At 57.3% G+C, this 14,107-nt stretch overlaps 3 protein-coding genes across 3 annotated transcripts; 2 read left to right on the top strand and 1 right to left on the bottom strand.

Moving 5' to 3' along the window:
• Positions 1 to 3,138: 3,138 nt before the first annotated feature.
• Positions 3,139 to 3,456, top strand: SPSK_10096 (uncharacterized protein; the record flags this gene model as incomplete). The annotated part of the gene is made up of 1 exon (XM_016736652.1): positions 3,139 to 3,456. One exon carries the CDS (start codon positions 3,139 to 3,141, stop codon positions 3,454 to 3,456), a length of 318 nt encoding a protein of 105 aa, XP_016587475.1.
• A 2,396-nt stretch (positions 3,457 to 5,852) lies between these two features.
• On the top strand, positions 5,853 to 9,509 carry SPSK_08368 (sodium/potassium-transporting ATPase subunit alpha; the record flags this gene model as incomplete). The annotated part of the gene is made up of 1 exon (XM_016734968.1): positions 5,853 to 9,509. One exon carries the CDS (start codon positions 5,853 to 5,855, stop codon positions 9,507 to 9,509), a length of 3,657 nt encoding a protein of 1,218 aa, XP_016587474.1.
• Positions 9,510 to 10,437: 928 nt separating this feature from the next.
• Positions 10,438 to 13,568, bottom strand: SPSK_08434 (catabolite degradation protein; the record flags this gene model as incomplete). Its single annotated transcript, XM_016735032.1, has 4 exons — positions 10,438 to 10,625; positions 10,698 to 13,344; positions 13,380 to 13,447; positions 13,499 to 13,568. 4 exons carry the CDS (start codon positions 13,566 to 13,568, stop codon positions 10,438 to 10,440), a joined length of 2,973 nt encoding a protein of 990 aa, XP_016587473.1.
• Positions 13,569 to 14,107: the final 539 nt, after the last annotated feature.

Below are 14,107 nucleotides of genomic sequence, written 5' to 3'. Positions count from 1 at the left end.
ATGCCACCCGGCGTGGCCAGGCTGGTTTGGCCCGACATGATTGCTGTATGGTGCTGGGCGTGGAGGAACGACAAGAAAGGAAAATCGGAGAGAAGGGCAAGCAGAGGCCGCAAGGAGATCGAAATAGCCCTCGACGCTGTTCAGGGGGGCGGGGCTTCGATGCAGAGACGCCGGGGGAGGGCGCGACTGGGCTGGTACCGGTATCTGGACTATCAGGCTCACGGACCGGAGGTCTTCGGTGGGATCGGTGACCGGCCGAGGATAGAGGCGGGTCGATCAGAAGAGGAGGGGCCGATTGTTGTTTGTTTTTGTCGGTGAAGCTTTAGAAGCTGGCGATGTGCACGGGGAGAGGTCTGTACGAGACAGGACTGCCGGGACAGGGGACAGAAAAAGGCGTGTGATGCGGAATGTAGATTCAGGAGCGACGAGCGCAGCAATTGGAGAGGTGAAGAGTGTGACGTGAGGGATCCGGACGCCTTTTTCTTGAGGTGGTGGGTTTTGGTGGTGGAAGGTCGTTTGGTCGTTTGGGGGAAAACGGTGATGCCTGGTGGCCGATAGTGAACGCCACACTCACAGGGGGGGACGACGACGTATGCATTGCTGGCAAGAACGACCCGCACAGCAACAGCACCCAAAGCAGGTGCAACCCAACGCACTTTCCCCCACCACAGCCATTTTGGGTAATGTGGGCTTATCTTGATTGGGAATGGAGCGTCATGTGACCTTGTCTGCCGCGCAATTTGGAGATGCCACTGTCGAGGGCGGCGGTTCTGCCGGCTGACACCGCCCTAGGATCACCCAGGCACCCGTATTTTCCTTTGTTTGCCCCTGTGGCTGTAGCGCACTCCATTGTGCTTTAGCCTGTAGTTTCCGGTCACAGCGGGCGCCCAACGCCAGGCACAGCCTTGGCCGAAACACTCACTCATCTTTTGTGGTTGTCGCGATACTCCGGCGAACTGAAGCAGGCTGAAACGAAACAAGGGCGTGATATAAAACAAACAGACGCACGGAGGGGAGCCAAACGAAACAAAATAAGCCGGAAGAGAGGAGGAGGAAAATAATGAGAAGCAAAAAAAAAGAAAAGAAAAATAGGCCGCAATCGAGTAAGACAAAGGATCCTTGAGTTGCAGATTCGTATTGTTCTCGTCTAATTACCCTGTTATGATGACGACGCGCGGCTGGTGAGGATGACCATTGGACACAGGCGGTGATATGAAATGTAGGTCTTCCTTTGTTGCCTGGAACATGGATCGTTTCTTTCAAGCCTTCTTTTCACTTCGTCAGGACTGTCGTCCATTATTCTGAACCTGAGCTGCATCAAGAGGCTAGGCCTGTTTGTGAGGCTTTTCGGACACCCACTCGCAATATACAAAGTTATCGAGAATAGAGGGCCTGTAACGTGTTGCACATGTTTTAAAGATGGTTTGTCTATGCATCTGCTACGGTGTTGATTTCGAAGATCGATGGCGACGAAGGTTGCTGGGCTGGAGGCGGGTGGCAGTGGAAAATTATGTGCCTCACTGAGAAGGGTTTGCATGGATACATGGACAATATGACATAAGTCCTGAGTCTATTGCGGTCTGTATGAGAGTGCAACTGTAATAAGTAGGCGAATAGTCGAAAACCGAACGGCCAAACCCAACGACAAGTACGACAGCTCTAGTAGACGGTGATGGTCTGAACAAGATAGAAGAGCACGCGTAAGTACAGAGAGCATACGAACGGCAAGATGAAACGAAGAGAGAAAGATACAATGTCCATGCGGAGAGGGAAGACAAAAGTCGGCGAATGTCCATTCACATCTTGAGCCAACCATCTTCGCAAGACAAACGAAGTAGGCATGTGATGAGAAAGGTGAGCTTGGAGTATCATTTCCTGGAAAGTAAATGTTCCGACGTGACACTCTCTGCATCTCGCCTTTGTTTATTCCTCTACCGTCTATCATCCGGAATCGTAGCCAAAACATGGCCATTCATTACGAAGAAGCATACGAAAAATCAGGGGGAAACGAAAATAAGATGGTGCTGCATCGTGCGGATTTCCTTGGCGATCTTGCTTTTTGTCGGTCTTGTTCTTCATGGCCACTGAGCAGCTGCTATCAAGACACTCCAGACCGCAACGCGCCAGCCCTGAACACCGCTTTCTACCCTGAGGACTCCCTCCAATGGCCTCACAAATGGACACCCCGATCCGCAGCGGTGAAAGGACGTTGTATATACTGACGCATGTACGGGATATACGAAAGAGTAAGACGGATGGAGGCAGGGGCAGACAAGTAGAGCGTGGCCATTGTCAAGAACATATCCCATAGAACATGGGCAAAGTGGAAGAAGATGAGAACAGGAGGATGAGGAAGTGGGAGGTCGACGGGTGTTAGGAAAGCCAGAGGGAGAAGGGCAGTGAGGGCGAGCGAGAATGGAGGCATGCAGGTTCCGTCCAATCATGGCACCCTGTGAGTTTTTCTCCCTAGCGAGCATCCATCAGAAGACACTGGGGCACCTCTTGCGGCTACGCAAGAAATGTTAAAATAGGCTTGCCAATTATGGAAGAACCAAACAGAAACAAAACATGGCAGAATACCATCGACGGCCGGGGCTAGGGATGCAAGAGGAAGGGACAAGGGGAAACACGGTCGGGCGTTTGCCTGGGCGTACCTTTATTTCCAATTCTAGTTGGATAGTAGATAGGCCGTTGAGTGTCGTATGTGGCTACGTTTGGAATCGCAAAGCTCCAGCAACTTCGGGATAGCCAGACGATGGTGGATGACTAGGGCACGCGGACGCATGTGGCAGGTCGCAGAGACGTAAGCATCAGGAAAGGGAAGGGGGGTGTGATTGTGCGACATAGCTGGACGCGGCACGGCATGAGAGATTTACGAAAAGCACACCAAGAAAAGCTTGTTTTTTCTTCTTCTTCTTTGTTTTGATTATTGACCGGGTTTCCTTTTGCTTTCACCATTACGAGCAAGACTCCAACGGCTCACCCTGCAGGATGGGTGCCCATAGCTCCTTGCAGCACTTGTCAAGGAGGGATGGTCTCGCGATGCTCTCGCCGCGTTTCCCACACGGGATTGTCTGCCGATACGGGACTGGACAAGGCCGCAGGCAGACCCGGCAAATGAGAGTGCCTCGCTTCACAATGGCGAGCTGCAGTGGACGTGAGCCGTGGTCACAACGTCCAGGGATTTCGGCCAGTCCAGATCCGCCACAATGCTGCAAGCTCGATATTGAGGGCCAGAGGGCACACTATGTAGGTGCCGTTGACAAGAACGAGGACGAGGCAGGTCGGGACATGGCCCAAGCCAGGGACCAGCTGTGTGGGTCAGCCGCGTGTGACGGACGAAGAGAACGGCTTTTGCCTCGCAACAAACTAACATGGAGCGTGTCCAGGCTTGGCGACCCGTCACCACCCGCGAGGATCGGCGACTGTTGGTTGTGTGCGCAGAGGAGGCAATGAGAGATGCCACTCTGGGACAAGCTGACAGTATGGTATGGGCACTGCAGACGAGCTAGACAATCCGCCGGCAGGTGCTCCGTAACAGTTCTTCAATGGCGGGTGGCTGTACAGGTATGATATATATTGATACGCCGCAAGTAGAAAAATGGTCTGGCCGCTGGCTGCGACGGCCAGGGCGCCAGGCAAGAATGGCCAGGCCTGGCCCATGTTATTTGGTAGGGGAGCGCTATCTGGCAAATTTGCCGCACCAAGACACAGCCTCTCGACTTTCGTTCCAAGCTCCAATTTTCCGATTCATCAGTTGTCACCTGCTACTGTCGCTCCCCAGCGACTGTGTTTCGGTGTGACGTCAGCTCTGGCATGTCTAGAACCTCTGCGACGGTCGACTGAAAGGCACCCATGCGCCAAATGCGCCAAATGCGCCCATAGCGCTGCATATGGCGATGGCCCTTCGAGGCCATAGGGCGTAATTAACGAATTCCTCTAGCGTTCTAGCGTGTCGGTGTTAGTGGCTGCTCTTTCTCTCAAACAGCACTCTAACAGCACCGCGTACGCTGTCTGGCTGTGAACAGGAATATATCGCAATGTTACATGTATGCAAGCACTGCTCCGGTCCTTTACCCTCCCACCACGGGGAAACGGCAGCATCCCGGCATGGCATGATGTGGTCTTGATGGTAATTCCTCTCTGACGGCAGACGGGAGGCCGCCCGCAAAAAGTAAGAAGAACAGTGTTTGAAGTGGTAATTACCACGTACTGAACCACAGACCTTAAACAGCGGGCATGAGCAATGCGTTTGACGACAGCCGGAGGAGTACCCGTTCCAGACACGTCTGCGGGTCAAAACGATGAGTGGTTGGTGGCTACAGCCGGCTTTGCCCTCAGTCAGAGGTAACGAAGCCAAAGTGGCTGACGAGAGACGGTGCGGATTTTGACGGCTACGAAGTAGGGAGCGTATGATATCTTACAGGCGGCTAGAAGGAGAGCTTCCAGTCCTGTCCCAGCGGGCAGTAAACGAACAAGCGGTAAAACACAGATATCTCACTAGAACAGTGGGTACAACGAGGGGAAGCTAGCAAAACAGCGGGCCTTTCAGAAGCCAAATGCGGCATTATAGGGGGCACAAATGCCCTACGTACTTCTATTTGTTTAGGTGGTAGGACACAAGCCAGTCTGCAAAGGGCAATACGGACGACACTGCAGAGACACTAGCATGCCCTGTAGCGCGGCTCCATCTGGTCCTGTCATACCCTGTAACGCACCTGTAATCTCCATTCCAGCCCCTCTGTCTAGCGTCCATGTTCTGTATGAGCGAATTTCACAAATTATGGGCATCTCGCACGTCCCTCTTCCCATTCCCTCCTCCTCTCTCCCCGTTGCCTGTCGTCCCCCTATTGTTTGTTTGGCTGTGCTTTTGAATTCCACCACGTTACGTTTTTTGATTAATTCTCGTCCTGTGGTCCATTCTCGACACGGAAAATTTGTGGTAGACGAGAAGAAGAAACGACAAAGAGGACGGCGCAAAAGAAAATAAAAAATACGGCAAAATACACTTCGAAGAAAAGAAAAAGAAATGGATGGGCATGAAGAAACCAAACCGGTCGCGAGAGCAAGCGAGATGGAAGCAGATCCTCCTGCACTCTATAGCCCACTTGCAAGAAAGAGGAGAAACTCCCGGGACGAGGGGTGGCCAGAAACAGAAGTGACAGGCAGATTGCCACCAAATACCAAAGCAAAAGGCCAACAGACGAAGCCAATGTGCCCAGACAAAGACAAGACTGCAACGGGAGCTGACTGCCTACCCAGGAAAGGCGCCATTGGTAGCCATGGCCATGCCACTTACATGGTGTGGCACTGCGCTCTCTGTGTCCCTCTTTGCCCATCACCACATGCGTCTGCACGCGTGTTAGTGACCGGCTGTATTTTTCTAGAGACCTCATCGTGCCCTCTCCCCTGGGCCGCTTGCGCACCACCTGGCTGTCCTGTCTCTGCCCTCTTGTCACTTGTACATCCGTGATGCATTCTCACGAGAGAGATACATGTGCACATAATTTTTGTATGCCACAGTGTGCTCACTCTTGCGGCCGCTGATATCATGCCGACGCCTACAAATGTGGCATGGGTTTTCCCATCCGTATAAAGGCCATCACCACCCGGTATTGCTGCAACTCATTTTGTTTTTCTCTTGCGTTCGTTTTCTTCTTCATCGGACATCTTTGAATCTGACCTGCCATTCCATTCTGTTTCCTCTTTTGGATTCCCCTCGTGCCTCCCCTTCCTCGCATCCTTTGCCTGGAACACTCTCCCTCCTGTACCCATTCACTCCTCTCACCCCTTTGAGCCCTCACCGCTCCTTCTTCTCAGGTACTAGACCACGGATAGACGAAACACTCAGAATGGCAGTCCCGAACAAGAAGACGGGCGACCGCATCTACTTTGAGGGCGATGTCGTCGATGAAGAGGCCGGCAAGGCTGGTATAGGAGGCACGACGGGCACTCCTGCCACTGGCGGCGGCGGTGCTGGCAGTGGTGGCATCACCATCGTCGATGACCGTCCCAGCAACGCGTCGCGCCCGGCCCTGCGCCGTGAGCGCTCCTCGGGCTCGCTGTCCATCCGGCCGCACCCCCGCCGCAACTCCATCGACGCCGCCGCCGCCCTGCCCATCCAGTACCGCACGCTGTCCATTGACGTCGACGAGTATGCCCAGAAGCAGAGCGCGCCCCTCAAGAAGGACAAGAGGGACAAGAAGGACAGGCACGAGAAGAAGACGGTCGCCGACCTGGCCGACCTGCACTGGCACACCACCCCGGCCGAGGAGGTCGCCATGCAGCTGTCGACCTCGCTCAAGACGGGCCTGTCGTCCGACCAGGTCACCCGCCGTCTCGCGCAGTACGGCAAGAACGTGCCCTCGCCGCCGCCCACCCACCGCACGCGCCAGGTCCTGGGCTACTTCTTCAAGGGCTTCGGCCCCGTGCTGCTCGTCGCCTCCGTCCTCGTCTTCATCGCCTGGAAGCCGCTCGGCAACCCCAACCCGGCCCTCGCCAACCTGGCCCTCGCCATTGTCCTCGCCGCCATCTTTGCCATCCAGGCCCTCTTCAACATGTGGCAGGACTGGTCCAGCGCCCGCGTCATGAGCTCCATCCAGACCATGCTCGCCGACGCGTCGCTGGTGCTGCGCGACGGCAGCATCACGAGCGTCGCCGCCGACCAGGTCGTGCCCGGCGACGTGCTGATGATCAAGGCCGGCAACAAGCTGCCGGCCGACGTGCGCTTCGTCGACGTGTCGTCGTCGTCGTCGTCGGGCGCGTCCGACACCAAGTTTGACCGCTCCATCCTCACGGGCGAGTCCGTGCCGCTGGCCGCCACCGCCCACTCCACCGACGACAACTACCTGGAGACGCGCTGCATCGGCCTGCAGGGCACCCACTGCGTCTCCGGCACCTGCACCGGCATCGTCGTAGCCACGGGCGACAGCACCGTCTTTGGCCGCATTGCGCGCCTCACCAACGAGCCCAAGACCGGCATGACGACGCTGGAGCGCGAGATCTTCAACTTTGTCGCCATCGTCTGCTGCATCATGGTGTCCGTCATCGTCTTGGTCATCATCATCTGGGCCGCGTGGCTGCGCAAGGACCACCCCGAGTGGATCACCGTCGCCGGCCTCATCGTGTCCGCCGTCTCCGTCGCCGTCGCCTTTGTGCCCGAGGGCCTGCCCGTCGCCCTCACCGCCAGCATGACCATCAGTGCCAACATGATGCGCAAGAACCGCATCCTCTGCAAGTCGCTGCGCACCGTCGAGACGCTCGGCTCCGTTTCTATAATCTGCTCCGACAAGACCGGCACCTTGACCCAGAACAAGATGGTCGTCACCGAGTGCGCCGTCGGTGGCAAGCGGACCATGACCACCGACGAAGCACGTGATGCTCTGGTTCTGCAGCGTGCCGATCGCCATACACGCTCGTTGTCCCCAGAGCCGGACGTGGACGGTGATGTTCTTGCTGGTGACGACGACGTCGACGTCGACGCTCGGCATGCGAATGCCGACAGCGCCGGCGCCGACCTGACCGACCAGCTGTTGGCGTTTGAGCGCGGGGCCCCGGCCCTCGACCAGCTGCGCGCCGTGGCCGCCCTCTGCAACGACGGCCAGTTTGACGCCGCCACGCGCCACCTGCCCCTCGCGGAGCAGACCATCCACGGCGACGCCACCGACCAGGCCGTCCTGCGCTTCTCCGAGCGCCTGGGCCCCGTGGCCGAGCTGCGCGCCAACTGGTCCACCAAGTACACCCTGCCCTTCAACAGCAAGAACAAGTACATGATCCGCGCCCTGTCGCTGGCTCAGAAGGAGGGGCTCGCCCTGGCCCTGCCCACGGGCCTGGCCTCCGTCTTCCAGCCCAACGACGTCTTGCTGACCATCAAGGGCGCCCCCGAGATCCTGCTGGACCGCGTCCAGTACTATGTGAACCCGTCCACAGGCGTCGCCGTCGAGATGGACGCCGCCACGCGCGCCGGCGTCAGCGCCATCAAGGACAACTGGTCGGCCCACGGCCGCCGCGTGATTCTGCTGGCGCGCAAGACGCTGTCGGCGGCCACGCTGGCCCCCGGCTTGTCGTCGGCGGCCTTTGAAGAGGAAATGCAGCGCCAAGCCAGGACGGGCATGACGCTGGTCGGCCTCGTCGGCATTGTGGACCCGCCGCGGCCCGAGATCCCCGACGTCGTCAACACGCTGCGGCGGGCGGGCATCCGCATCTTCATGGTCACGGGCGATTTCGCGCTGACGGCACAGGCCATTGCGGCCGAGTGTGGCATTATCACGGCGTCGGCCGAGACTGGCACCAAGGTCGACTCGGTCGCAGACTTGCCGCGTGGTGGTGGTACTGCTGCTTCTGCTGCGCCGGCGGCGGCGGCGGAAACAGACGATGGCGACGTTACCACTCCCAAAAAGGCCTTTGGCAAGGAGCGGTTTGTGCTCGAGACCACGCGAAAGGCCATCGTCCTCAGCGGCCCCGAGCTGCTGAGCCTCAACGAGACCCAGTGGGACGCCCTGGCACAGTACGAGGAGATTGTCTTTGCGCGCACAACGCCCGAGCAGAAGCTGCGCATCGTGCGCGAGCTCCGCGGGCGCTCGTACATTGTGGGCATGACGGGCGACGGTGTCAACGACGCGCCGTCGCTGCGGGCGGCCGACATTGGCATGGCCATGGGCTCGGGCAGCGACATGGCGCGCGAGGCCGCCGACATGGTGCTGCTGGACAATTCGTTCTCGAGCGTCGTGGAGGCCCTGCGCTTCGGCCGCATGATGTTTGACAACCTCAAGAAGACGATTGCCTACCTGCTGCCCGCCGGCACCTTTAGCGAGTTCTGGCCCGTCATCACCAACGTCGTCTTCGGCATCCCGCAGATTCTGAGCAGCTTCCTGATGATCATCATCTGCCTGTTCACGGACCCCATGGCCTCCATTGCGCTGGCATACGAGGCGCCCGAGGCGGACGTGCTGACGCGCCCGCCGCGTCTGCCTGGCAAGGACCGTCTCGTCGACTGGAAGCTGCTGCTGCAGGCGTACTGGGTCACGGGCACCATCGAGACGGTCACCTCCTTCACCATGGCCTATTGGTACCTGCAGCGCTCGGGCATCCCCTTCTTTGGCGCCATATGGTTCCGCTTCGGCAGCCTGCCAGACAACATCGATCCGGACTACTATGCCGAGAAGCTCAACATTGCGAGCTCCATCTATTTTGTCAATCTTGTCGTCATGCAGTGGTTCAATCTGCTGGCGATGCGCACGCGCCGCCTGTCCATCTTCCAGCACCCCCCGCTGTTCAACAAGCGCACCCAGAACCTGTACCTGTTTGCGGCCATTGGCTTTGCCGTCGTCATGGTCATCTTTTGGTTGTATGTGCCCAAGTTCCAGACGGTGCTGGGCAACATGCCGGTGCCCGTGGAGCACTGGTTCTTGCCCATGGCCTTTGGTATGGGCATCTTGCTGCTGGACGAGGCGCGCAAGTTTTGTGTGCGGCGGTGGCCCAATGGCTTCCTCGCACGCATCGCATGGTAAGCCGTGCAAGGTTGTCGTTGTCGTATGTTATTTTGTTTTTGCCGCTGGACCTGTTTGTTTGAAATATCATTCGCCACGTAACGACGTAATGTGAACATGACTTCTCATAGACCAATAGAAGAAACAAGCAAATCAACAGTCAACTGGAATCCAAGAAAATGTCATCTAAGAATGAGATTACCCTATTCGTATTCAAATATCTCGACTCTTTCGCGGAAACCCAGGAGCAGAAATACAGTAAAAACAGCACACCCAGATGCAACAGCCAAAACATGCAGAGAGACAAGAGAAGTCAAAATGACAAAAGAGTAGATGGAAAAGAAGAGAGAGAAGTCGGGGAAAGGATAACGGGGCTGCAAAGAGAAATCGACGAGGAACATATCAGACCTAACCAACACCAGTACGGATGTGTGCGTGCGCATATGTAAAACAAATAGTAAAACAGCAGAGCCAAGGAAAACGGAGAGGGGTCAAGCCATAAGAAAGCAACACACACACACACACACAAAAAAGAACAGAAAGCAACGTATCCATGATATCCAGAGAAACAGCAGTCCGGCACCAAAAGAAAACAAAACAGATACAGGATAATAATGAACACATAAGAAAGCAGAACCGCAAGTACAGATATTGCGCCTCTATTGGGTCAACACAGACACGGACTGTGAAAGCATCATGGATTTGACAAAGTACAAAAGCAAATGCCGACGGGCGGCCACAATGGGCTGTGGCGGAGATGGGGTGTCGGCTATTTTTGGCTCTGGCGCCGTTGCCAACCAACGCAGATGCTCCTGATCAAGCACTTGACAAGTCAGGTCGCCATCCATTGGCGCTGCGATTGCTCACACCATTTGAGTGTGATGGGTCAGCGTCGCGTAGACGGACACGCTCAGCATTCGACCAGCTGTTGGCAGTTAGCAGGGGCGTTTTAAACACTCTCAGAGTGAACGAGGGCAGTGTGCTTAGCATACATCTTGATCTTGTTGTCGTCGCCACAGGAGGCAAAGAGACACGGGTCGGTCGGGCTCCAGCTGATCGCATTGCACCGGGGTTTGTGGGCCTCCAGTTTGAGCAAGTGAACGCCCAAGTTCTTGTGCCATATATTTAAGTTGCCGTCTGAGTTCTCATTAGTATATTGAAGGAAAAGGGGAAATGAGACAAATACGGGGGGGGGGGGTTGGATCTTACCTTCGCTGCCGCTGATGACAAAGCTCTCGTCGGCACCGCCAAAAGAGCTTCTGATAATGCAGTCGCCGCCGGTGGCGCCAAGGTACTTGCGTACAGGCTCGCCGCGGGCACTGAGGTTGTACATGTGGATGGCGCCGTCCTGGCGGTTCACCAACAAGTATTCCGAGTCGCGGCTGATGGCAATAGAGAAAGCACGGCTGTCGAGCTCCATGTCGTACTCGAGCTCCATGGTCAGAAAGTTGTACACGTGTAGACGCTTCTCGTGGTCCATGGCCACCAACCAGAAACCGTCCGGCGACAGAGCCAGGGCCTCGGTGCGGTGCTTCCTAGTCCAGGTGTGCAAGCGTTCGCCGCCGACGCCCCACTGCACCAAGGCGCGGTCCTTGTCAAAGGAGCCCAGCACGATGGATTGGCCGTCGTTCGCCCACACACAGCAGCTGATGGGCTCTTCAAACTGCTCAAAGAGACGGATCAACAGACCAGTGCTCATGTCCCACAGGCGGGCGCGGCCGTCGCGGCCGCACGACAGCAGTGTGCGGTCGTCGGGGCTCCAGGCAATGTCGCCGACGCCCTGCGCATGGCCGTCCAGGCGCATTTTGAGCTTAAAGGACGACATGTCGTAAATGTTAACGTAGCGGCCGGACCCGCAGCTGGCAAGGAACTTGCCATTGTTGGAAAAGCGGATGTGCCACACCTCGCCCGAGTTGCTATCCAGCTCGTACAGCATGTGTGAGGGGAAGTTGCTTTTATCACACTCGTGGTCAGCGTAGAGCGATGGTGAGGTTGCGCTTGTGTGGAACACGCAGCCGGACACCTGGTAGTCCTTGATTTGCCGCAGAAGAACTGCCAGACGATGCTCCGGCAGCATAACTGATGGCGAAATAAATCTCGACAGCTCCGAGAGCAGATGCGGGCGAGACTGACCGTAGGCACCGTCCCAAGTCGCACGCGTTTTCAAGTCCAGAGGTGAATGGCACATAAGAAGGCTGGAGAGGAAGTGCAGCTTCTGCGTGTCGCGATACAACGGTGTCAGCTCGTTCCGCAGCACAAGCAGGGCCTTTCCGGTTTCGGACTGCTCCAGGTACTCGAGGTACTTTTGTTGGCGGATGCCGAAGCGCATCAGATCACGGTTTGTCCCTGGAATGAGCAGCAGGCCGGTGGCGTCTTCTGGTGCACCGGAGGCAGTCTGGCCATTGGCTGGAGATGTGGTCGACTGGTCGTCCTGACCTGATGTGTCTGACGGTTCTGTGCCCTCGACGGTCGCCCCCAGCAAGAGCCGTTCGGCCTCGTCCCAGTCGCCCCCAAGCACCGCGCGGCGGAAGTCGGCCACCGCCGGGCTTTCGAGGGCGAAACCGCTGCTGTGGGAGACGTTCTCGGCGGCGTCGTTGTAGCCCAAGTCGGACAGGGCCTGGATCAGGATGCGTGTGATTTCTTCTCGGTCGTGTCCGTAGTAGGTGGCTGGACGTCGTGTGATCTGGGAAGGGCCGTTGGATGCGGGACCTCGCCGCGTAGTTGCCTTCTCTTTGCCATTCTGAAGGTGAGATGAGCCGTTCATGCTAGCCAGTTGAGATTCAGCGTCGCTGGCGGCAAGCATGGTGTTGGCACTCTCTCTCCGCGCACGCTTGGGCCGGGGAGCGGGAAGCTGATGTCTGTTGCTGTTGCCGTTGCCGTTGCCGTTGCTGGCGGTGGCCTCGTTGCCCGCGACGTCACCGTGGTTTTCGTCACCGCCTGGTTGGCTGTTCTGCCCCGGGCCTGCGTCTACGTCTCCGTCCCGTGCTGCCTGGTCCTGGTCCTGGTCCTCGTCTGCCCGAGCCTGAGGTTGAGCCGGAGTCTCAACCTGAGCGTCCGCAATGTCTTGCTCGTCCTCGTCCGCAGCAGAGCGCCGACGCCTCCCGAGCACCTGTCGTGTAGGGCGGAGGGTATTAATGCGTGCAGTACCGGAGCGAGCCGCCCGTCTCCGACGAGAGCTGGCTGACGCGGACGGCAGTAGACTGGCAGAACCGTTGGCGGCGTCTGCTGGGATGTTGGGGGTCGCTGTCGTTGTCGTCGGTGTCTGTGAAGTGGCGGAGGGCGGCGAATGGAGCGTCTCGTCGGGGGCAGTCGAGCCGGTGTTACCGGCGACCGTGGCTGTCGATGCGGCGGATGGGGAGGGAGGGGAAGGGGGAAGGGGCAGGGGGGCAGAGGAGGGGTGGGGAGTTGAGTCGGCCACCGCGTCGATGGTCGAGGGCTGCGGAGAGGAGCAAGAAGCCTCTCCGCAGGGGGAGATGGGGGAGATGGAAGGATGGGTGGATGGGTGGAATGGGAGAGGACGAGGTGAAAGAAGTGGTGAGTAAGCTGGCAAGCGCTGGCGTTGTCTCTTTTGTTTTCGAGATGTAAAATGTCTAAGATGTCTTGGTCGACGAAAATCCTGATTGCAAGGCTGGCCGAGTGGAAAAAGAGAGTCGGTAGCTGTTTGATGCCGGAAACGATGATCGGGTGCGTGGTATGTCGAGGAAAGAGAGTGCGAGATGCGAGTTGGCGGAGTTGATGAGATGCTGATGGGAATGCCTGGTTGCACGGACCGAGCACAGGATAAATGAGCGGTAGTTGTCGGTCTGCCCTGAAAGGTGACGTCGGGCGTTTTGGGGGCGGTTTTGGTCAGTGTGGCCTGGCTCCAGTCAGATTAGGCCAAAGGTCACGCACTGTAGTACTTTGCAAGCCCGTAGTGTCCCAGTAGTGCTCTGCAAACTGGTGGTGGCGCGGTTGGGTGTCTAGGCTGCTTTGCAAGCTTAGATGACCCTTTCGATCGTGACAATATCAACAATTTGGTTTGTTTTGTTTGAGACTGGCGAGACGAAAGGAAACGATGGCGTTGAGAAGGATGTAGCCCATAGGGAAGGGAGCAAAGGGGAAAGAGCGCTTGTGAGAGAAGGCTCCAGAGGGAAGGTCCGGGTGGCAGTTCGAAGGCGGAGAAGACGGAAGGCACCATTGGCACCGGGGACCAGTGCGGCAGGAGCAGGTTTACAGTGAATACAGAATATCAGGTCCTGCCTTTTCTGCCTGGCAGAACTGGGGGTGTATTGGGCGCTGAAGGGATACACAGGGTGATCCAGGAGGGAGCTGACCGCTGGCGTTATCGAAGAGTGGGTCTCCAGCCTGCGTGCAATGCACTCGCAATTAGCACGGTGCGATAGGGATGCCAGCACGTTTGACGCTAGTAGACGGGCAGGAGCGGGGGGAAGTGGCACCAGCAAGGAAGGGGCAGCGGTGAGCTGACCTCGTGAGCCCAAACGAGAGACATCAAAAACAGGACGCAACGCGAAGCACACGATCCCTTGCCTCCACAAGCACACGACACACTACGGACTGAGTCGCAGCGACTGGACATTCACCATGATTCCCGATGTCAGGCAGGAATGGAGGAGATGAGG

Source organism: Sporothrix schenckii (assembly GCF_000961545.1).
Source record: "Sporothrix schenckii 1099-18 chromosome Unknown Cont44, whole genome shotgun sequence".
NCBI lineage: Eukaryota > Fungi > Ascomycota > Sordariomycetes > Ophiostomatales > Ophiostomataceae > Sporothrix > Sporothrix schenckii.
This window is presented reverse-complemented; position numbering and strand designations above follow the sequence as displayed.